This window comes from Papilio xuthus, unplaced genomic scaffold (genome assembly GCF_000836235.2).
Source record: "Papilio xuthus unplaced genomic scaffold, Pxut_1.1 DF829758.1, whole genome shotgun sequence".
Classification (NCBI taxonomy): Eukaryota; Metazoa; Arthropoda; class Insecta; order Lepidoptera; family Papilionidae; genus Papilio; species Papilio xuthus.
Window position 1 is genome coordinate 4,057,980 of NW_013528891.1, and position 20,883 is coordinate 4,078,862.

The following is a 20,883-nucleotide window of genomic DNA, read 5'->3' on the forward strand; positions in this document are numbered from 1 at the left end:
TATAGGACTTGGGCGGGAATGTAGCTTATGCACTCGGGCATATTATAAGCCTATATATTTTTCTGCGCTGACGCTCGTACTAAATAAATTCAGCCAATTTCCGCTAAAGGTGAAATAAAGATGTCATTCACACATGCACATTATTCTGACACTTAAATCTTTATGGACTGACTCAAAGCTTTGCATACGCAATTTTATTTGACAGAGGAGAATGTATGCGCTTGACAGGTCTTGTCATTTAAATGTCAAAGGATACCTTTGTGGTCATTAATTATGACAAAGCGAATGGAGCAAGACTCAACAACACCTGCTTCTTATGATGTTATTCGATTTATTTTGGATTTGACAATTTGGTATAATTTTACCACAATTTTGTAAGTAATAACAGTGGTAGAGCCCGCTTTAACATCTTCGCAACAATCGGCCCGGCTCGCCCGGTGAAATACCACGACCACACAGAAGAGAGGCGGGAAGTGGAAGCAATTCCGCGTTTCATCTGATGAATGTGCGTCCCGGAGGCCTAATTTAATCCTCTTTCCCTTCCCATCCTTTTCTTCACAAGGAAAGGATGGGAAGTGGAAGTGGACTTTCCGGATGAGAGGATGTATGAAAAGGGAAGATATTTTCTTTCTGTGCATCCTCTCCTCCGTCGATTTAAGGTAGGCAAAGCATATGCAATTACGTATGTCTATATGCATCGGTCACTTCGCTATTTCAGCGATTTCACGTACCCGCTTCGCTCGTTTGCCACCTTTTGATATAAAAAAGAAATATAGCCTTGACATAGTAATTATTTTGTCTTTAAAATACACAAAAATGTTTGTCCTAAAAAAGGTGTTATATTTTCTGAATATCCGTCTATATACATTGGAGTCATTTGTAGTGTGATTTAAGTGGAACTTTATTTAAGTGTACTCGATGATAGAGACTGGCAGATGTCCATGGCTCAACGCACACTTGACCGGGATAGTCAGCGCGACTGCGCCAAATACAATAGGACGAGAGTTCAATGGGCGGGAGTTAAAATTAACCATACGATATGTTCCTATAGATACTTCGTTGATGTAGTGTTCGTCATTGTTTTGTTTTATGTAAGTATATTTTAACAAAAGACAGACGTACGGTGGGTCTAGCAAGAATGTTTGTGACAATAGCCTTCGTATCGTAAGAAGTGTATGTAAATATTTTCATCATGTAGACGGATTTGTGTCTATAAAAAGGTAAAGACAAATACAGACCAAATAAAGATTTGAGGATTGTAGAGTTCCTTCAGAGATACAAAGCTGAGTGAAACCGTATGCGGTCAGCATTGCATTACTATTTGTAAATATTTCCTGTTTCTTATTAATGTTATGTTTTATGTGTTATTTCTTTATAATTATTTTTGTGCTGGTTTTTGCTTATTGTGTTGTGATATTGGAAGGATTAAATGTTATTTTATTTATTTATTATATAATACTTTAGTTCAGATACGTCTATTACCAGGACTGGTTATAGCATTTCCGGCGCCCTGGGCGAGATGTTTCAACAAAAGCTTAACACGTTAGCTGCCGTAATGATTATTCGAAAAACAAAAAATATTTTTTTTTTCATTTTGTCCAAAACCATTTGAAAACATCTAAAAATATAGTAATACCTTATTAACATTGCTCATATACTTATTATTTATACGAATGGAAGTATGGCTTGTGTTTACACATAGTCCGACACCGCCTGATTGAAACATTAGCTTGTCGGACATATAGTTCGACATGGCAGCTAACGTGTTAAGTATTTTAAAACTTAAGTGTGTTTCCTAATGCATTTTTAATGTTCACTTTTTATTCCGTTTTTAAGCAATTTTATAAGCAAACTATTTAATAACGACTTTTTATTTACCTCGTCACAATAGACTCAAATATAATGGATTAATATTACAAAAAATATCGTACAAAAGAACTAAATAAAGTCGCTTTGTTCGTACACATTAAGAAATTTGTTTGAAAAAAAGTGTATAGAAAATATTTCGACAAAGTAGTTCTCATGTAGCCTCAAAGACATCAAACCAAGTTTTTTTTTAATCTAATAAATTAATAACAATAACAAAAAAGCGTCAATAGCCTAATGGTTAAGGGTACGGATTTCCGACCACGAGGTCGGGGGTTCAAATCCCGACATTCGACTATTGTTGTAAATAGCACAAGCACAAGCCTAGAGCTTAGTTGGAATCGTTAAATAAATATCAGTAAATTTACAAAAAAATCTGCTAATATTGTATAAAAAAAAAATAGATGCCATTGGGAGTGTCATAAGGTTACACTCAATAATATTTATTTTTAATCATATACTAGCCGTCGCCCGCGACTCAGTGCGCGCGGAATTAAAAAAAAATATAATTAGTAGCCTATGTGTTCTTCCAGACTATGTTCTTTTTTTATGATTTCCAGCGAGATCGATGCAGTCTGGAGATACCTTCTAACAGACAACCAGCCATATAAACATTCGCATTTATAATATTAGTAAGATATTCTTTCTATTTTGACATTCGTCTGTATTTTGTAGTTTTTATTAGAAACTGGTAAGATCTTAATTTTTAAAACTTAACAAACTGCCAAAATATATCATGATTATATCAAGAAAGTGATAAGATATGGCAAAGTTTCAAGACGTTGATTAATTTTAACGGCAGTAAATTTAAAATCTCTGTGAACATTCTGAACATCGTCGACTTGAATTTATCACAAAGTATGCCAGATATTTAAATGTTTTAAAATCTTCTAGTCGTTTATATCATCGCAAAGAATACGTTTCTCACGTATTTGCTTTTATCTATTTCGATAATGAACTTTAAAAATATGCAGACGAATTGATAACCTCATTATTTTTTATGTCGGCTAAAAATTGTATTATAAGTTCCGTTTTCTCTCTGAACTAAGTAATGATTATCTTCTTACTAATATTATAAATGCGAACGTTTGGATGGATGGATGTTTGTTTGAAGGTATATCACAACAGCTGCATGGATCTTGCTGGAATTTAGCACAGATGTAGAATATAGATTGGAAGAACACATAGGCTATAAATTAAGTTTTTGTCTTTAATTTCGAGTCGCGGGAGCAACAGCTAATTTTCTTATATAGTTGTAGCTGTGTTCTTCCAGACTATGTTCTATGGCTTTATTGAGCCGTTCTGCCGATAACTTCAAACAAATCCATTCGTACACCCAAATAATCGCATTTATTATATTAGTAAGAAGTAAGAAATCCTAATAAGTTCTTTATTGTTAAAATAAGATAGTAAAACAACGATTTATACGCGGGAAACCTCGAAATTTATTTTGTCATAAAAGTCCATTTTGGTTTCCGTTAAATAACATAAAAATTCTCACCGTTCTTATGTCCATAATATCCAGTTCCTGATGAAGACCCGCTGCCCGTGGAAGAGCCCTGTGGCTGCCGGCCCTCGTCCTCCGCCTCCAGAGGCAGTGGGTTCGACTCCATTTTGTCACTACACCTCACTTACACATCACTACACATTTGTTGCACAACACTTATACTGGTCTACCTGTAAAAAATAAAAAAATCTATATTACTAAACTAATTTTTTAAATTTAAAATCCAGTGAAAAATTGTTTCAAAGCGTTAGAAGTTACTCTATCAAAATCCTGTATGGAATTTGGCAAATTACAAGTAAAAATCAAATTCAGTAGTAAAATTTTAGCAATTAAAAAAAACTACGTACTGGCCACAAAATATTCCATAAAACAAATATTAAAACCATCACGCCACAGATAGCATTGTAAAAAAAAACTCCAATTTACAATTTCAAATTTCGAACGCTCTTCGAACGCGATCACGTTAACCGAAATTCACGAAGCTTTCGTTTCGAAATCAGAGCAAGAGTGAAGTCTACTGAAGTCCGACGTATGATAAAATCAGTTGTATAGTTGCAACACACTAGCGCAACGTGTCTAATCTATGCATTAAAGAGAGACGACTATATTTCAAACGTTCAATTCATTTAGGCGGGAAATTCTCTAATTAGAAATATCATTTTATAGTTATTCTATTCCAAAGGTCTAACAAAACATGCTATTAAATTTTCTATACAAATACCATTGTGATAATTTATTTAAAAGTTATTTTGACGTACATTTATCTAACTTGTTGATAAATCTTTGGCTTTGCCTTAAAGGATTTACATTTTGAAATATATCTCACACAGATTTCAGTTTAGAAATTATTTTATAGTATATCTCTCATTTTCTTTTGCTACAATGCTTAAAATTATTATTACCTAGCTGTCACCCGCGGCTCAGGCCACGCAACATTATTTTTTTAAGGCTATTGTTCATCTACATCAATGCCAAATTTCGGTAAAATTTAGCCGTAAAGGAGATATCTAGTAACAAACACCCATCCATCCATCTAAACTTTCGCATTTATAATATTAGTAAATTTTCTATTATCATCTATGTTCTTGTCTGTTATGAATAAGAGGATTGTGACTAAAAAAATAGAAGACTGACATAAAAAAGGTGACAAATATACTTTCTGCATAATATTTTGGCAATCGACCAAAAGCGGCATTTGACAACGAAAAATAGGCGGGAAATATAAGTTGTTTTTTTCTCATTGACGGATGTAAATCGTATTTCCGTAGTAGAAGTCGAATAACAAACAGAATAAAAATAAAACAGCCAGCAACTACATATATTTTGTATTTTTTAATCTTTATTGTTAATATGTTAATGGCTTGCTAATTTAAGGTCTACGAAGAGTTTCCGTTGTTTTATCTGTACTACCTCTCGACTGCCAGCCAGCGACTGCGTCCGGAATTTAAAAAAAACTTAATTGGTAGCCTATGTTCTACATCTATGCTAAATTTCAGCGAGATCCATGCAGCCGTTCTGAAGATATCTTCAGAAAAACATCCATCCAAACATTTGCATTTATAATATTAGTAACAACGATTTCATTTTCTTAGTATACTCATATAATTCTAGTAACAGATAAAAAAATATCCATTTACAAATATATAACGACCAGTTCTAAGATTTGGATGAAACGTGGGCGGGAACGATTTTGTAAATAGAATATTTTGAAGAATTTTAATTTGCTTTGATAGTGTGATATAATATAATGGTGCTTTGAATGTCATGATGATTTAATAACTAGCAGTCGCTCGCGACTCCGTTTGCAATTTAAAAAATAGTAGTCTATGCGTTCTTCCAGTATTCTACATGTATAAAATATTAAACATTCTTATAAAAATCCATCCATTCATACATCCAAACATTCGCATTTATAATATTAGTAAGATTTTCATAAACATTTTACTAATATTATAAGTAAATGCTAATGTTAAGATGGATGGATGGATGGATGTTTATTTGAAGGTATCTCCAGAACGGCTGCATGGATCTTGTTGAAATTTAACATAGATGTAGAACATAGTCTGGAAGAATACATAGGCTATTTATTAAGTTTTGTTTTTAATCCCGCGCTGACGGAATCGCAGGCGAAAGCTAGTCTAACATCAAAACCTTCGCAATTATAATATTAGTAAGATTGTCATAAATTTAGCATAGTAGAATCTGAAGGAAATCATAGGCTAGTAATTAGGTTTTTTTTTATTTCGAAGATGCGAAGGTGTTCATTCTTATTTCTTATATTGTCTTCTAAAAAAAAACTAGAAAGATTTATCAATCTCATTTCTGTCTCTAGATAATTAAATATACTTAAATGAAAAATGTCTTAAGAGAAATGGGTCAGAACGATTCGTAACAATTACACATTGTAGTGTATTAATTGCTTGTAATTTAACATTCATGTCACGACTAATTATTGTTGAATTATTTAATACTAGCTGTCGCCCGCGACTCCGTCCGCGTGGATATACAAAAAACTTAATTAGCATAGTCCACCCATCCATCCATCCACATCCATCTAAACATTATTAGTTATTAGTAAGTTAGATAAAAAGCAGCTCTTCAAGGAAGAAATTCGAAAAAAATGGATAAATAGCACCCTATGTCCGTCTCCTGGCTCTAAGCTACCTCTTCACCGATTTTCAGTCATATCGGTAAAGCCGTTCTTGAGTTATAAATAGTGTAACTAATACGACTTTCTTTTATATATATAGATTTAAAACGGCTCTGTGTTTATTTTTTATATTTTTTTTATTATAAGGCTTTTGAATTTACACATGACCAGAATCTTAAAAATAGAATACCTTTTTCTTGAACCATAGATTTAGATAGGAAAGGAACTAACAGAATGTTTGTTCATGACTAGATTTTACATGATCTAACAAATTTTTGTTGGGAAAATGACTGCATAGACCTGGCACATTATTTGGTTTCTTACGGCATGCTATACTCTTTGATAACCATTTAAATTAGAGTAAAAATACGTACAGTTTTAACCAAATACTAGCAGTCGACAGAGAATCCATCCGTGCGGAATTAAAAAAAACTTAATTAGCAGCCTTTGTCTTCTTCCACACTATGTTCAACATCTATGCCTTTCAACGAGATCCGCCTAGCCATTCTGGTAACATTCATCCATCTAAACATTCATCATCATCATCATCAGCCCACTATACGTCCCCACCAAGGGGCTCGGAGCCTACCCTAAGTTAAGGGTGATAAGGCCATTGTCAACCACGCTGGCCAAGTGCGGGTTGACTTCACACATATCTTTGAATTTCTTCTCAGATATGTGCAGGTTGCATCACCATGTTTTCCTTCACCGTAAGTACGTCGGATAAATGTACATATGTAAATCGGAAATCGAAAAACACATTAGTACATGGCGAGATTTGAACCCAGGACCTGTAGATTGCAAGTCAAGTGGTTGACCACTGAGCCACCGACGCTCCTAAACATTAACAAACATTCGTATTTATAATAACAGTAAGAAGATCATTTAACAGCACTTAGTAACAGAGTTGGTATAGGCTTTTGACATCGCATTAGTAGCTTTCATAGTTTGAAGCATTCATTGGCAGACGTCCACGCGATACTGACCTGACAATTATTGGATCGTTGCATTAAGTGCACTTTGCACTGCCAATGTACTAACAGAGGGGTTAGACAAAGTGCATTCGCTCCGAAACCATTCCATAACGAACTTCAAAAATGTATAGAACTGACAATAACTGACTGACAAACTGACTTTTGATAAGTCACGTGATTGTTGCGCGGCAGTTCCTTAGATTTTTATGTTGGCTAATCAATCGCTTTGGAGCAAATGAACTTTGTTTTACCCCGCTGATTTATTTATTGTAATCCTAAGTAGATAATTCAAGTGCTTAATCTCTGAACCACCGTCGCTCTAAATTGTAGTCATATATCTTCCCTTTCTTTCTTATGGAAAAAGGATGAGATGGGAAATAGAAAACTTGAAATTATTCGACTAAATCGTTTCATAACGACATCACGTGTAAATTAAAATGTTTAATAAATTCTAATAAAACGTTGTTTACATTGAACGAAATGGTACAAAGTATTTGCTGGATAGCGTTCCGGACAAATTGTTAAATATTAATTCTGTCAGGTCGCTCTCATTAAATATTTGACATTTTTTAATTTACTTTTTTTTAGTTTGCTTTAATCTATCTGCAATCCTAGAATAACATCCTAAGTTGTCATAGAACTTTCAGTTTTAAATTATTTAGTTTAATTTTGACTCAACAAGACTATATCGACTGAATCTATATTTATTTTTAGAACAAAAATCAAAAATACTTTTTCAAAGAAAAACTTGTTTTGTATTTAATAATAAAAAAAACACAACACGCGACGAACGTCCCACGGGGCTCGTTAAAATCATGTCGAAACTTTTAACTGAATATTTGTTTTATAAATAAAATGTTTTAGGGAGAATATATTTGAATTTAATAACTGCCAATGTTATTTAATTTAGTTGACGCAGCAAACCATAGTGATCACCATAACAGTGGTAGAGCCCGCTTTAACATTTTCGCACGAATTGGCCCGGCTCGCCCGGTGAAATACCAAGACCATACAGAAGACAGGTGTGAAGTAGAAGCAATTCCGGGTAGAGATTGATGAGTGTTCGTCCCGGAGGCCTAATTTAGTCCTCTTTCCCTTCCCACCCTTTTTCCTATAAGGAAAGGACGAGAAATGGAAGCGGACTTTTCGGATGAGAGGATGCATGGGAAGGGTAAATATTTTCTTTTTGTGCATCCTCTCCTCCGTCGATTAAAGGTAGGCAACGCATAAGCAATTGCGTATGTCTATGGGCAACGGTCACTTCGCTATTTCAGCGATTTCAGGTGGCCGTTCACACGTTTGCTACCTTATAATTTAAAAACATTGCAACCATTCCAGTGGCGTTTTTAGACAGTCCCTCGTAGCTCACGCAGGTCTATTAAAGATTTTGTTATTTAGACGCTAAAACTAATCGCTCGCAACTTACTTGTCAAGATCTTTTGAGAAAAGTTGCTGAGATTTTTCAAGATGGCGGAGCAATTCTATACAGTTGACGTATCGCTATGTCTGATCGAATAGACGACTCGCGTCGACGATTCAACGTGTGTAATGCAATATTAGTTTAAAAGATTTACTTTGCCTTGTGTACGCACTAACGCTTTCAGTGTCACGTGACATGTCACAATGATGTCTCCCATCTGTATATACTTTACTAAAGGGCGTTTATTTTAAGAATTCCCGTTTTAATAGTACGTTGTATGAAAGTAGGGTATTTCGCAAGTTTCTTAGAACAAAGATGAAAACGTTATTTCTGCGAAAGAAATGCGTCAGTTTGACAGAAATGAGCACAGAACATCGGCTAACTTCATATCTCACTGTGGGTTTCTGAGAACAGAATCTTTGAAACGGAAACTCACGGTAAGAGACGTTAAGTATATTGGGGTGGTTGCTGAAGTGTAGTCAAAATCGGTTTTAAAATGCGTTTCCACTGCGATAAACATATAAAAGAACTCGACTAGTAAATTTTTTACAAGTTTTTAGGCTGTCGAAACTAATATTTATTAATGCTTGCTTAGATAAATAATGTGAAACCAACCATTAAAACCCAAAGGTCTAAAAAAATGTAATTTCGAGAACAAATCTTTGATTCCTTTAAGAAAGTTTCGCATCGTGTAAATTTTACAAGACACCTTAATATACACGGCCTGAAATAGGATTTGTTTTGTAAGCCATTTTGCGGCGAATCAGATATAAAAAATACGATTCAATAACACATTTGTGCAAAAGATGTTACGGCTCTAACTCTGTGAAAAGTGTCATAGTGCTTAAGTTATTATTTTTACGATTGAGATTGCTTTATACTCCACTAGCTGTCGCCCGCGACTCCGTCTGCGAAGAAAGAAAAAGAACTTAATTAGTAGCCTATGTGTTCTTCCACACTATATTCTACATATATGCCAAATTTCAAAAGAGTTTGTTCATCCGTTCTGAAGATATATTCAAACAAACATCCATCTATCCATGCAAACATTCGCTTTTATAATATTAGTAAGTAAGATTACCAGATTGACAAGACAGTAATGTATTTTCAAAGAAAAACTCTTATAGTAAAACCACAAAGACAAAAATAAATATAAATTCGTACGAAACAAGGTTATTTCTAGACATATTAATCGTCCATAATGTAACCTGTCTTGTCGTATAAGCAATTTATTTTCCGACACATTTTTTTCATAGCCTTTGATATACGTAAAAAAGTGAATTTCCTTCCCCTACGTCATTGGCGTTATCAAGGGTTCATTTTGTCATGGCTGACAGGCAAAAACGTAAATGGATTTTCAATTTATCGTCACAAAATTACAATGTATAAATCTATTACTATATTTTGTGATTATCTGTATACTAGCTGTCGCCCGCGACTCCGTCCGCGTGGATATATAAAAAAAACTTAATAAGTGTAGATCCGTTCAGCCGTTCTAGAGATATCTTCAAACACCCATCCCATCCATCCATCCACATCACAGCCATCTAAACATTCGCATTTATAATATTAGTAAGTTAAATAAAAAGCAGCTCTTCAAGGCATAAATTCGAAAAAAATTAATAAATAGTATCCTATGTCCGTCTCCTGGCTCTAAGCTACCTCCTCACCAATTTTTAGCCATATCGGTAAAGCCGTTATTGAGTTATAAATAGTGTAACTAACGTGACTATCTTTTATGCATAGCGACAGCTAGTTCATATTATAATATTAGTAAGATTTCTAAATACTAATATACCTAGAAACTTAAAAACTACTTATCAATATTTCATTAAAAATTAGGCCTGTTATAAGTATTCCTTTTGGAATAAAAAAAAGATTTTTATCTATTATACTTGCACCCCATGATCATCGGCCAGCGTCGCTCTTAAAATGCAGTAGTAATCAAGCATGGTACAGTCTTTTTAAGCGCAGATGTAAGTTTCGACTTTTATTATCTAACTCTTACTAATATTATAAATGTTAATGTATAGATGGATGGATGTATGTTTGTCCAAAGGTATCTTGATGAAATCTGGCATGGATGTAGAACATAGTCTTTAACAACACATAGGCTACTATGTGTTGTTATGTTTTCTTTTAATTCTGCGCGGACGGCGTCACGTGCGTCAGCTAGTTAGAAATAAAATTAAACTTCAATAAATGATAACAGATAGAGATCTAGTTAGCAAACTATACGATATATTTTTCGATTGGCTCGCGGCCAGTTTTTATAATTTACACAGGCGTTTGTCGGTCAGTCTCTTTGTGAGTTACGTCACTGTGATAAAATTAACCTACGATTTGTATTTCTATACAACCAAGTGTTGAACTCTACCTAACGTTATTTTCATAAAAAATATATTGAAAAGGTTTTTTTTAATATGTATATGATTTTACATCCTATTACATGAAATATTTGAAATGTTCACATGGGATTAATAGCACGTTTTGTTTAAAAGAAGTTGTAATGAGTTTAACCACAAGCCCAGCTGGGAAATCGGTTGGAGGAGGTTACAGCAAGTCTTGGGGTGTAAATTGCCCCAAAAAGTGCTGGTGCATAAGGCAAGGGGAAACCACTGCAACTATTCTCCCAAGACAGTCATCATGTACACCGAATCAAAGAAACAGTATTGCCCATGCGACCCGCAAAGGCGGCGCCATGCTAGGAGTGGCGGCGCCTGGTAAAGCGGGTCACTGATAGTTGATGACCACAATCAGTCTGAAAAGACTGTAACGAAGAAGAAAAATGAGTTTTTTTTTATTGAACAAGCTAGCGCTTGACCACGATTCCACGTGATGATTCGCATTTCAAGAGCCTTAGGTAGAGAAAATAAATTTGCTACCCATTTAGGATCGGATATCGTAAAGCAAACATTAGAGCTAGAATTAAACATATATGGCCAAACCGAGCCAAACAATATGCTGCTAGATGGGAGAGATCTACACGGACATAGAAAATGGCCATTTACATTATAAACTTCTGACACTTAATTGAAATTGACAGAGGGGCGCAGAGAGCGTCGGTGTCTCAGGGGTCAAACACTTGACTTGCAATCTGCAGGTCCTGGGTTCGAATCCCGCCATGTAAGAATGTGTTTTTCGATTTCCGATTTATATATGTACATTAATCCGACGTTCTTACGGTGAAGGAAAACATCGTGATGCAACCTGCACATATCGGAGAAGAAATTCAAAGATCTGTGTGAAGTCAACCACGCCGCACTGGGCCAGCGTGGTTGACTATGGCCTAATCACCCTTAACTTAGGGTAGGCTCCGAGCCCCTCGGTGGGGACGTGTAGTGAGCTGATGATGATGATGAGGGGCGCTAGTGAGCTATTATATATATTATAATTTAGTTTGACTTATGTCCACCGATTATGAATTTCTAAGACCAAAATCACTGTTTAAAACATATTGTTATCTTTATTTTGTCAAAGATATAGGAATGATATTTATACAGAGATTTTTGGTGTCAGAAACCAACGGCGAGTCAGATATCGGTCTATTGCTATGACAAGTTTTCGACCTCAGCGTTGTGGGGGGTTAAATGAAATTTCACCGTTTCGTCCTCAACTTTATGTCATTCAAACTTAATGTCGAACAAGTGTAGAATAACCGTCCATCACTGTCTACCTTTATCTGATATTTTGTAAGTGTCATTTAATAGCGACACGAGTCGAAACAGTTTCTGAAGTAATTTGGCAAATGTTCCATTTTAAATGTTTATGAAACTAAAAGTTAATTTTAGAAATACAGTTCAAAATATTTTTTTTTATATCATAAGGTGGCAAACGTGCGAGCGACCACCTGAAATCGCTGAAATAGCGAAGTGACCGTTGCCCGTAGACATACGCAATTGCATATGCGTTGCCTACCTTAAATCGACGGAGAAGACGATGCACAGAAAGAAAATATCTTCCCTTTCTATGCATCCTCTCATCCGAAAAGTCAACTTCCCATCCTTTCCTTATAAAGAAAAGGATGGGAAGGGAAAGATGGCCTCCGGGACGCACACTCATCAGACTGTACGCGGAATTGCTTCCACTTGACGCCTGTCTTCTGTGTGGTCGAGGTATTTCACCGGGCGAGCCGGGCCGATTCGTGCGAAGATGTTAAAGCGGGCTCTACCACTGTCATTTCAATACATACTTTTGTTACAATGTTAATGTTACATTATAATCGTTAAAGCTCTTCAATTATTATTGTATGCACTGTCATCTAATGTTGACAACCATAGACAACAACCATAGACTACAAAGGTTGTCATAGACAATTCATTAGGATATTCTAAACAGAATCATTAACTAGTCGCAAACAGTAGACTGCGTAATAGATTTGAATATTTGAAATTAGAACACGTTATTGGGCGTTTGATTCCAACTGGTTATTGATAATAAATTAATGCTTATATTTTTTCTTCTACAATAACCATAATATTTTATCCAACTTTTCTCCCAAAATTGTACAACTTTAAGTGCACATTTTAGTATACAATAGTTTGGCAACTTTAGCTGTATATCAAAATAATTTAATTTATAAATTTGTACGAATAACTGGCTATAAAAATCAAGAAACCCGCTTGACTGTAGACCCTATCAAAATAAAAATAAATACGAATCAAATGAGACATCATACATCAAAATCCGTTGTCATTTAGGGTACAGGAGGTCACAAAAAAATTATTTACGTACCCACGAAACTTTCTTGTCAGTCAGTAAATTTGTATTTCTCATAACATTTCTATTTCCTTGACGTTTTTCATTGTCCAATATTCTATCGTAGCTAATAAATTGAACAAGCTTTCTTTCCCGTTACTGAATACAAATCGACGACAAGCGATGTCGCCCGCACGATACCAGCGCCCTCGTTTTATTGTGCAAGGAAAATATCCGATAGAAATCTCTTCGTTAAGTTGGTAATTTAATTTAAACTTAAGCTTATTATTCAGTAGAAAATAGTAACATAAGAAGACAGGCGTGAAGTGGAAGCAATTCCGCGTTTCGTCTGATGTGTGTGCGTCCCGGAGGCCTAATTTAGTCCTCTTTCCCTTCCCACTCTTTTTCTTATAAGGAAAGGATGGGAAGTGGAAGTGGACTTTCCGGATGAGAGAATGCATGGGAAGGGAAAATATTTTCTTTCTGTGCATCCTCTCCTCCGTCGATTAAAGGTAGGCAACGCATATGCAATTGTGTATGTCTATGGGCAACGGTCACTTCGCTATTTCAGCGATTTCAGGTGGCCGCACGCTCGTTTACCACCTTATGATATAAAAAAAAATAATTGCAAAGTTTATAAGGAAGAAGTTAGCGACGGGCCGCGTCCGCGAAATAATACCAGTACCACTCCTGATGAAGGGCCGATGGGCTCGAAAATAGTCGGTGCCGCCACCGGACGAATATACGTGAGTGTTTAGCCGTTTTTATATCAGTTTATTATAATGTCTCATGAAAGTTTGTATAATTTAAAAAGATTTTCAATTCAAATTATTTTTCTACGGTATTTTTGTTAGCCAAATGTTGTATATTTATTGAGTGTCACAATCATACGCTTCATTAACAGCAGTGCGTAGAAAAAACCATTTATCTTATTTCATGTTAGAATCTAAATACAGGAAGCTATGACAAATAGAAAAAAAATTATTAACTATTTCTTTGATGTCAATAAAATGTCCGTGAAATTGTACACTCCGTAAATTCTTTTCAAAATTCTCCCTATTTACTCAATTTTAAATGTATAGAAGACTAGCTGAATTAAAAAAAATAAGTAGCCTATGTGTTCTTCCAGATTATGTTCTATATCTGTGCCAAATTTCAGCGAGATCCATGCAGCCGTTCCGTAGATACCTTCAAACAAACAGACATCCATCTAAACATTTGCATTTATAATATTAGTAAGATAAAATAGTAAATGAATCTACTCAGATGTTTACTCTACTACTACGTTGGTATTTTGGATTTACATATTTATAAGAAAAAGCTCAATTATTTTGATAAAATTTGCACCAATATTTACTCCCATTAATTCTATTTATCGCCCACAAAGAATTCTAACCTCAAAAATTCATTTTCGTACGAAAATTATCATTATCTTCAGGGCCTTATCACAATCACGTGGGGTCGGCGTATAAGATATTAAAAACCTTATTGTTCCAACGAATATTACCAAAGAATACAAATATACTTATTAAGAAAATATTTAAAGCAAACAAAGCAGGAATATTATTATATAATTGTCACACGTCTCTGTAGTAGTTTCAGTAGGGTCTTATTAAATTAGATGCGACCTTATCGAATATTCTCGAAGCTTCCCGAACTTTAGCGTGTGATCAGAAGAAATAAACCGATTGGGTTCTTAATAAAGTTGGGAAAGGAACAATGGCTCTTAAGTGATTATCGATTATTTTTATTTGGTGAAGACTTTCATTCAACAGTAATAAAAAAACACTTGAAAAAAGTCTTCATAAGTCTTACCTATTGTTTCAAAACTTTGATAGAAAATATATATATTTTTATATTAACAGAGGGGCGCTAGTGAGCTGTTTTAAATTAGTTTATTTATTTGGTTCATCAACAAAAGTACATGTGTTCTTATATACATTTTAGGCACTGTTACAAAAGGTTTCAGGCAACATGTTATTTCACTTACAGACAAACACAACATGTATAAAGCATTGGGTGCATAAACAATAAGAAATAGAACAAAAGAGTATGGAAATAAAGTAAATTACAAACAATTTGACTTACGTTCACCGCGTCAGTTAGTTTTATCGACCTATAAATGAAAAAATGATGTCATATAATGAGGTCTCAAACAAACAGTTCTAGAAACTTATCAAAACTTTTTATTATTTAGATATAATAATAAAATGTCCATTAAATATTTTACATTAAGTATTCAACACACAATGTTTCGGTTATGTTTATAACATCTTATATATAAAGAAAGTCGTGTTAGTTACACTATTTATAACTCAAGAACGGCTTTAACGATATGCCTGAAAATTGGTAATGAGGTAGCTTAGAGCCAGGAGACGGACATGGGATACTATTTATCCATTTTCTTTAATTTTTTTTCGAATTTGCCTTGAAGAGCTGCTTTTTATTTAACTTACTAATATTATAAATGTTTAGATGGATGTGTATGGATGGATGGGTGGGCTACACTACTTAAGTTTTTATATATCAACGCGGACGGAATCGCGACAGCTAGTTTTGAATAAATAAATACAAAATATTCCAACAGTTTTGGGCATCTAAAGTATAATACATTAAAGGCTTAACACTAGGGGATATTACGTCTATCGTAGTCTATCCCCTGGGGACACCTGTCGTCCATTGTTGCAATTTAAATGACAAACGTTTCAACCGCAACACGTAATGGATGACTATTAAGTCCGTGTACAACACTACGTTGATGCGTTGCTTAGGGAATAGTAGTTGAAGTGTACTTAACAAAGTACAATAAAGGAAACTCGCAGTGTAATAGTTACTTGATGTTTTAATATTTTTTCACTAGATGGCACTTTTTTAAATATTTAAATTAATGATTAATGTTGTAATGTCTTGTAATGAGAGTGTCGGTTGCTCAGGGGTCAAGCACTTGACTTGCTATCTGCAGGTCCTGGGTTCGTATCCCGCCATGTACCAATGTGTTTTTCGATTTCTGATTTACTTATGTACATTTATCCGACGTTCTTACGGTGAAGGAAAACATCGTGATGCAACCTCCACATATCTGAGAAGAAATTCAAAGATATGTGTGATTAACCAACCCGCATTTGGCCAGCATGGTTGACTATGGCTTATCACCCTTAACTTAGGGTAGGCTCGGAGCCCCTCAGTGGGGACGTATAGTGAGCTGATGATGATGTAATGCTTGTAGGTCTAATTATGACAATCGCTCACGTATCGTCATATATAAAATGTGTGTTAAAATTAGAGCAGTAAAAACGTCATAATAATTTTAATATAATTCCTGATGGTACGAAGGCACACAAGACTAAAGCAAAGAGTTATACGTTTCGATCCTTTCCGAAAAAACAATAAGACAGAGAAAGACGTATTATTTAAAATTGAGTAACTACTGACTTATGTATAATTTTATTTGAAGGGAGAATGATACTTTTTGTAATACATAATCTAAAAGTTATCGCTTCAATTTGCGCGGAGAGGTACATAACCTCTACAATAAGGAAGTCTAAGGGTCATAATGACGTATCCCCTTATAATGCTTTCGGCAATTTACCAACAGAGGGATCCAATCAAAGGGAATTATACGGACTTTTCCTTATTAAGTTGTATTGTACCAAAATAATTGACACTTACATATCTTTCAGTACCAATGATCTTATTAATATTATAAATGCGAATGTTTAGATGCATGGATGGATGTTTGAAGATATCTCTGGAAAAGCTCAGATCAGTTAGATCTTGATGAAATTTGGCATAGATGTAGAACATAGTCTTAAAAACACATAGGCTACTTATTAAGTTTTGTTTTAAGAGTCGAGAGATTTTACTTTTTACTCCAGTCTCTAGATAGTTTTTCTCAAAATATTTTATCAATCAAGCGATTTATATTCATCCCCTGAGTGTAATAAGTGCAGTTTGATTTTTGGTTCTATAATTAACAAGCAGCGTTATGAACTTTTGTAAATAAACTCAAAAACTACTCAAGTAGTTTTTGAGTTTTCAAAAATTAGTTCACTATTAGAATACTACATTAACTCTGAAAGTCATAAGTTTTATAACATATTGTTATAAAACGTTTAAAAAAAATATCCATCGGATGTCGGAACAAACCAGGACTGTGTCTCGCGGAAAATCGCTTAGTGGAAAAGGACTTTTCGGATGGAATAGAATAATGTTATATAAGTAATCGAATAGAAGTGACCGTTCGTTCATTTAATTTAAAAGGTGACGTCGATTTAGGACTTTTATTTGATTTCACTGTCCTTAGAATTGTAAAAGGGCGTTTTCCGTTTGACGAATAGTAGATGTTATATTTATATAGTGGGTTCAGGATTCTAATTTAAAAACAGTCACTAAGGAAGACCCTTAGTGTGAAACTATTGATAATCCAGACCGAGGTACTATTAATTGACATTTATTTCTTAATAGCTGTCGCCATCGATTCCATCCTCGCGGAATTAAAACAAAACTTAATTAGTAGTCTATGTGTTCTTCCAAGCTGTGTTCTATATCTATGCGAGATCCAGGCAGCTGTTCTAAAGTCACCATGTAACAAACATCCATCCATCTAAACATTCGCATTTATAATATTAGTAAGAAGTAGAATTGTAAGGTTCAGGTTTATTATTATTGCTGTACTTTATTAAATGGACACTAAGGAAGACACTTAGCATAGACTTACCATTAAAAATCTACACTAAGGATCTATTACTTGACATTTAATTCTTATGGAATTTTTCTTTTGGTAATACACGAACGCTCTCGTTCCGTACTATAAAGCGATGGCTTTTAGTCACAGTATTTAATTGGTCGTAAATATTATGGTTCTTTTATTATCAATATATCAAACGTCGTAAAATCTATTATATTGGAATAGTTAAGCTATTCTTGACATAGACAAATTACTATATACATATAAATAAAATTGGAGTGTCTGTTTGTAACATTGAAAAATTTTTTTATATACAACAAAACAATTTTTTTTACAATTCTGTCTGTTTGTTTGTTCCGGCTAATCTCTGAAATGGCTGGACCGATTTTGACTTGACTTATATTGGCAGATAGCTGATGTAATAAGGAGTAACTTAGGCGTTTATTTTAGAAAAAATATTTTGTTTTAGAGAAATAAAGTAATCTTGCAATATCCAAGTACTGTCAGAGCACAGCTCAGACAATATTTCACGGACGAAGTCGCGGGCACAGCTAGTTGATGATAAATTGATTGTAGAGTAATGACTTGGGCAGGGTTTTGTCACCTTTTCTAAGTCATAAGAACATTACATTACGACTCATTAATCAGACCAATAATTTGTCAAACGTTAATCTCTTCGAAAAAATTACCGCATTTTTTGGTTATTCTAACTAACTTTTATATTGTTTTTTTAAACTATTACTGGAGAGTATTTTAATATCTTTTCGGAACATCGGTGGCTCAGTGGTCAAGCACTTGTCTTGCATTCTGCAGGTCTTGGGTTCGAATCCCGCCATATACCAATGTGTTTTTCGATTTCTGATTTACATATGTACATTTATTTGACGTTCTTACGGTGAAGGAAAACATCGTGATGCAACCTGCACATATCTGAGAAGAAGTTCAAAGATATGTGTGAAGTCAACCAATCCGCACTTGGCCAGCGTGGTTGACTATGGCCTAATCACCCTTAACTTAGGATAGGACGTATAGTGAGCTGATGATGATATTTAATATCGTAACACCACATTTTCAATGAACAACGTAATATTTTTGTTAAGAGTAATGAGTTGGTGAGTTTACAATAGTAAATCTTACTAATATTATAAATGCGAATTTTTATATGGATGTTTGTAAGAAGATATCTTTAGAACGGCTGCATGGATCTCGCTGAAATTTGGCATAGATATAGAACATAGTCTGGAAGAACATATACGTAACTAAGTTTTTTATAATACTAGTGTTAGCATAAAAGCACGTCATCCCTTTTCTTCTCTTGGATAAAACAGAGACAAAAATATAAGTGATTCGTAAGTGAATTTCTAAACAATTGAATAACTCGATTTAATATTTATAATTTCCTTTTAACTTATATTAAAAAGTAAGAAACAAATTGCATTTTCATTGAAGTAAGATTAATTGATCAGTCATAGGGAATCCAATTACGCGAGAACGTAAAATCGTTGGAACTGCAAATGGTCATTGGACGATGGTAATGTATTCTGAAGTCGTACGATTTGCATTTGAACGTAAGTCATTAAGGATGCAGCTGAATGCAATTTGTTCATCATGTCATTAACTAGATAGAGTTTTATTTATTACTGTGCATTTTGACTGTTGTAATAATTGTATTGACATAGTAGTTGCCCGCGACACTGTCCGAGCGGAATTAAAAAAAAAAATATCCTACGTGTTCTGACTATCCATCCATCCATCCATCTAAAAAAAGGTAAGAAGTGAGACATGTTTAATTCATTAGTTTATTCGTAAAAAGAATCATAAAATCTTTTAACAAAATTCGCTGGCCACAGGCAGTTATAAAGAAAACACAACAAAAATATAAAAATAGTTGCCTGATATTCTTGTGTTTGTGGAGGAAAAGCGAAATGATTAATCGAGCGCAATCTGAGGCTTTGATCTTATTACAACGTTGTTTATATGAAGAAGGATTCGTGCCCTAAATATTATATTTCTTTGTTTTATCGTTTACTATGAATTTTTCTTACTTACAATTAGAAGATAATTACAATATCGCATCTGTAATAATTTCTAAAATATTTATCTATATATATAAAAGAAAGTCGTGTTGGTTACACTATTTATAACTCAAGAACGGCTTTACCGATACGGCTGAAAATTGGTGAGGAGGTAGCTTAGAGCCAGGCGACGGACATAGAATACTATTTATTCTTTTTTTCGAATTTATGCCTTGAAGATCTGCTTTTTATTTAACTTATCTATATATTAAGTTTTTTTATATATCCACGCAGACGGAATCGCGGACGACAACTAGTTTATTATAAAAGCAAAAGTTTAGATGGTTGGATGTTTGTTTGAAGGTACCTGCAGAACGGTTGCATGGTACTCGATGAAATTTGGCACATATATAGAATGTAGTCTGGAAGACGCTAGTCCACTACGACTTAGGGTCCTTCAAGAAGCGAGCGTATCACCATCTAAAAGGCCGGCAACGCATCTGCAGTTCCTCTGGTATTGCTGATTTCCATGTGCGTCGTTAAAAACCTCGGTGGTCCCGCTGCTTATTTGCCCCCTTCTGTTATAAAAAAAAGAACACATAGGCTTGCCAAGTTTTCTTTAATTCCGCGTGGATGGAGTCGCGGGCAACCACTAGTACTTAAATGGGAATGTTTCGATGAATGTTTGTACTGAGTAATTCCCGTTTAAAAATATTGTTTTCTCATTGTTTCCAAATATAATAGGGTTGGCGATATGTGTTATACAGAGATTTTGGTCTCAGAAATCCACGGTAAGGGTAGTTAGTATAATTAACTTTGTAACGTAAACCAATGTAACAATAGAATTTCACTGTAGTAAATATATTTGTCTCCGTTTTAACAAAGGGAATGAATCAATATTGTGTCACCGCAGTGGAATCCCACTGTAATAGAATTCTCGCCTAAATAATTCCACATAGGAAATTGCACAATTCTGTTGTAGCTTAATTTGTGGTCGAATGCAAATTGCCTATCCGACCGATTGCGAACTGAAGGGCTTTGTTTGAACTGAACCATGAAATACATT

At 34.4% G+C, this 20,883-nt stretch overlaps 1 protein-coding gene across 5 annotated transcripts in view; it reads right to left on the bottom strand.

Moving 5' to 3' along the window:
- The window catches only part of LOC106113542 (KH domain-containing, RNA-binding, signal transduction-associated protein 2), an 85,499-nt gene that overhangs the window by 11,942 nt on the left and 52,674 nt on the right, over nucleotides 1-20,883 (bottom strand). For 2 of the 5 annotated variants that reach the window (XM_013306400.1, XM_013306372.1), the window contains exons 1-2: nucleotides 3,721-3,864; nucleotides 3,368-3,543 (exon numbers count right to left, since the gene is read on the bottom strand). In XM_013306400.1, the coding sequence (XP_013161854.1) occupies nucleotides 3,368-3,479 (112 nt within the window). In that variant the 5' untranslated portion in view covers nucleotides 3,480-3,543; nucleotides 3,721-3,864. Of the gene's footprint in view, nucleotides 1-3,367; nucleotides 3,544-3,720; nucleotides 3,871-15,203; nucleotides 15,225-20,883 lie in introns of those variants that run through there. The other 3 variants (XM_013306392.1, XM_013306386.1, XM_013306379.1) reach the window with 3 other exon arrangements.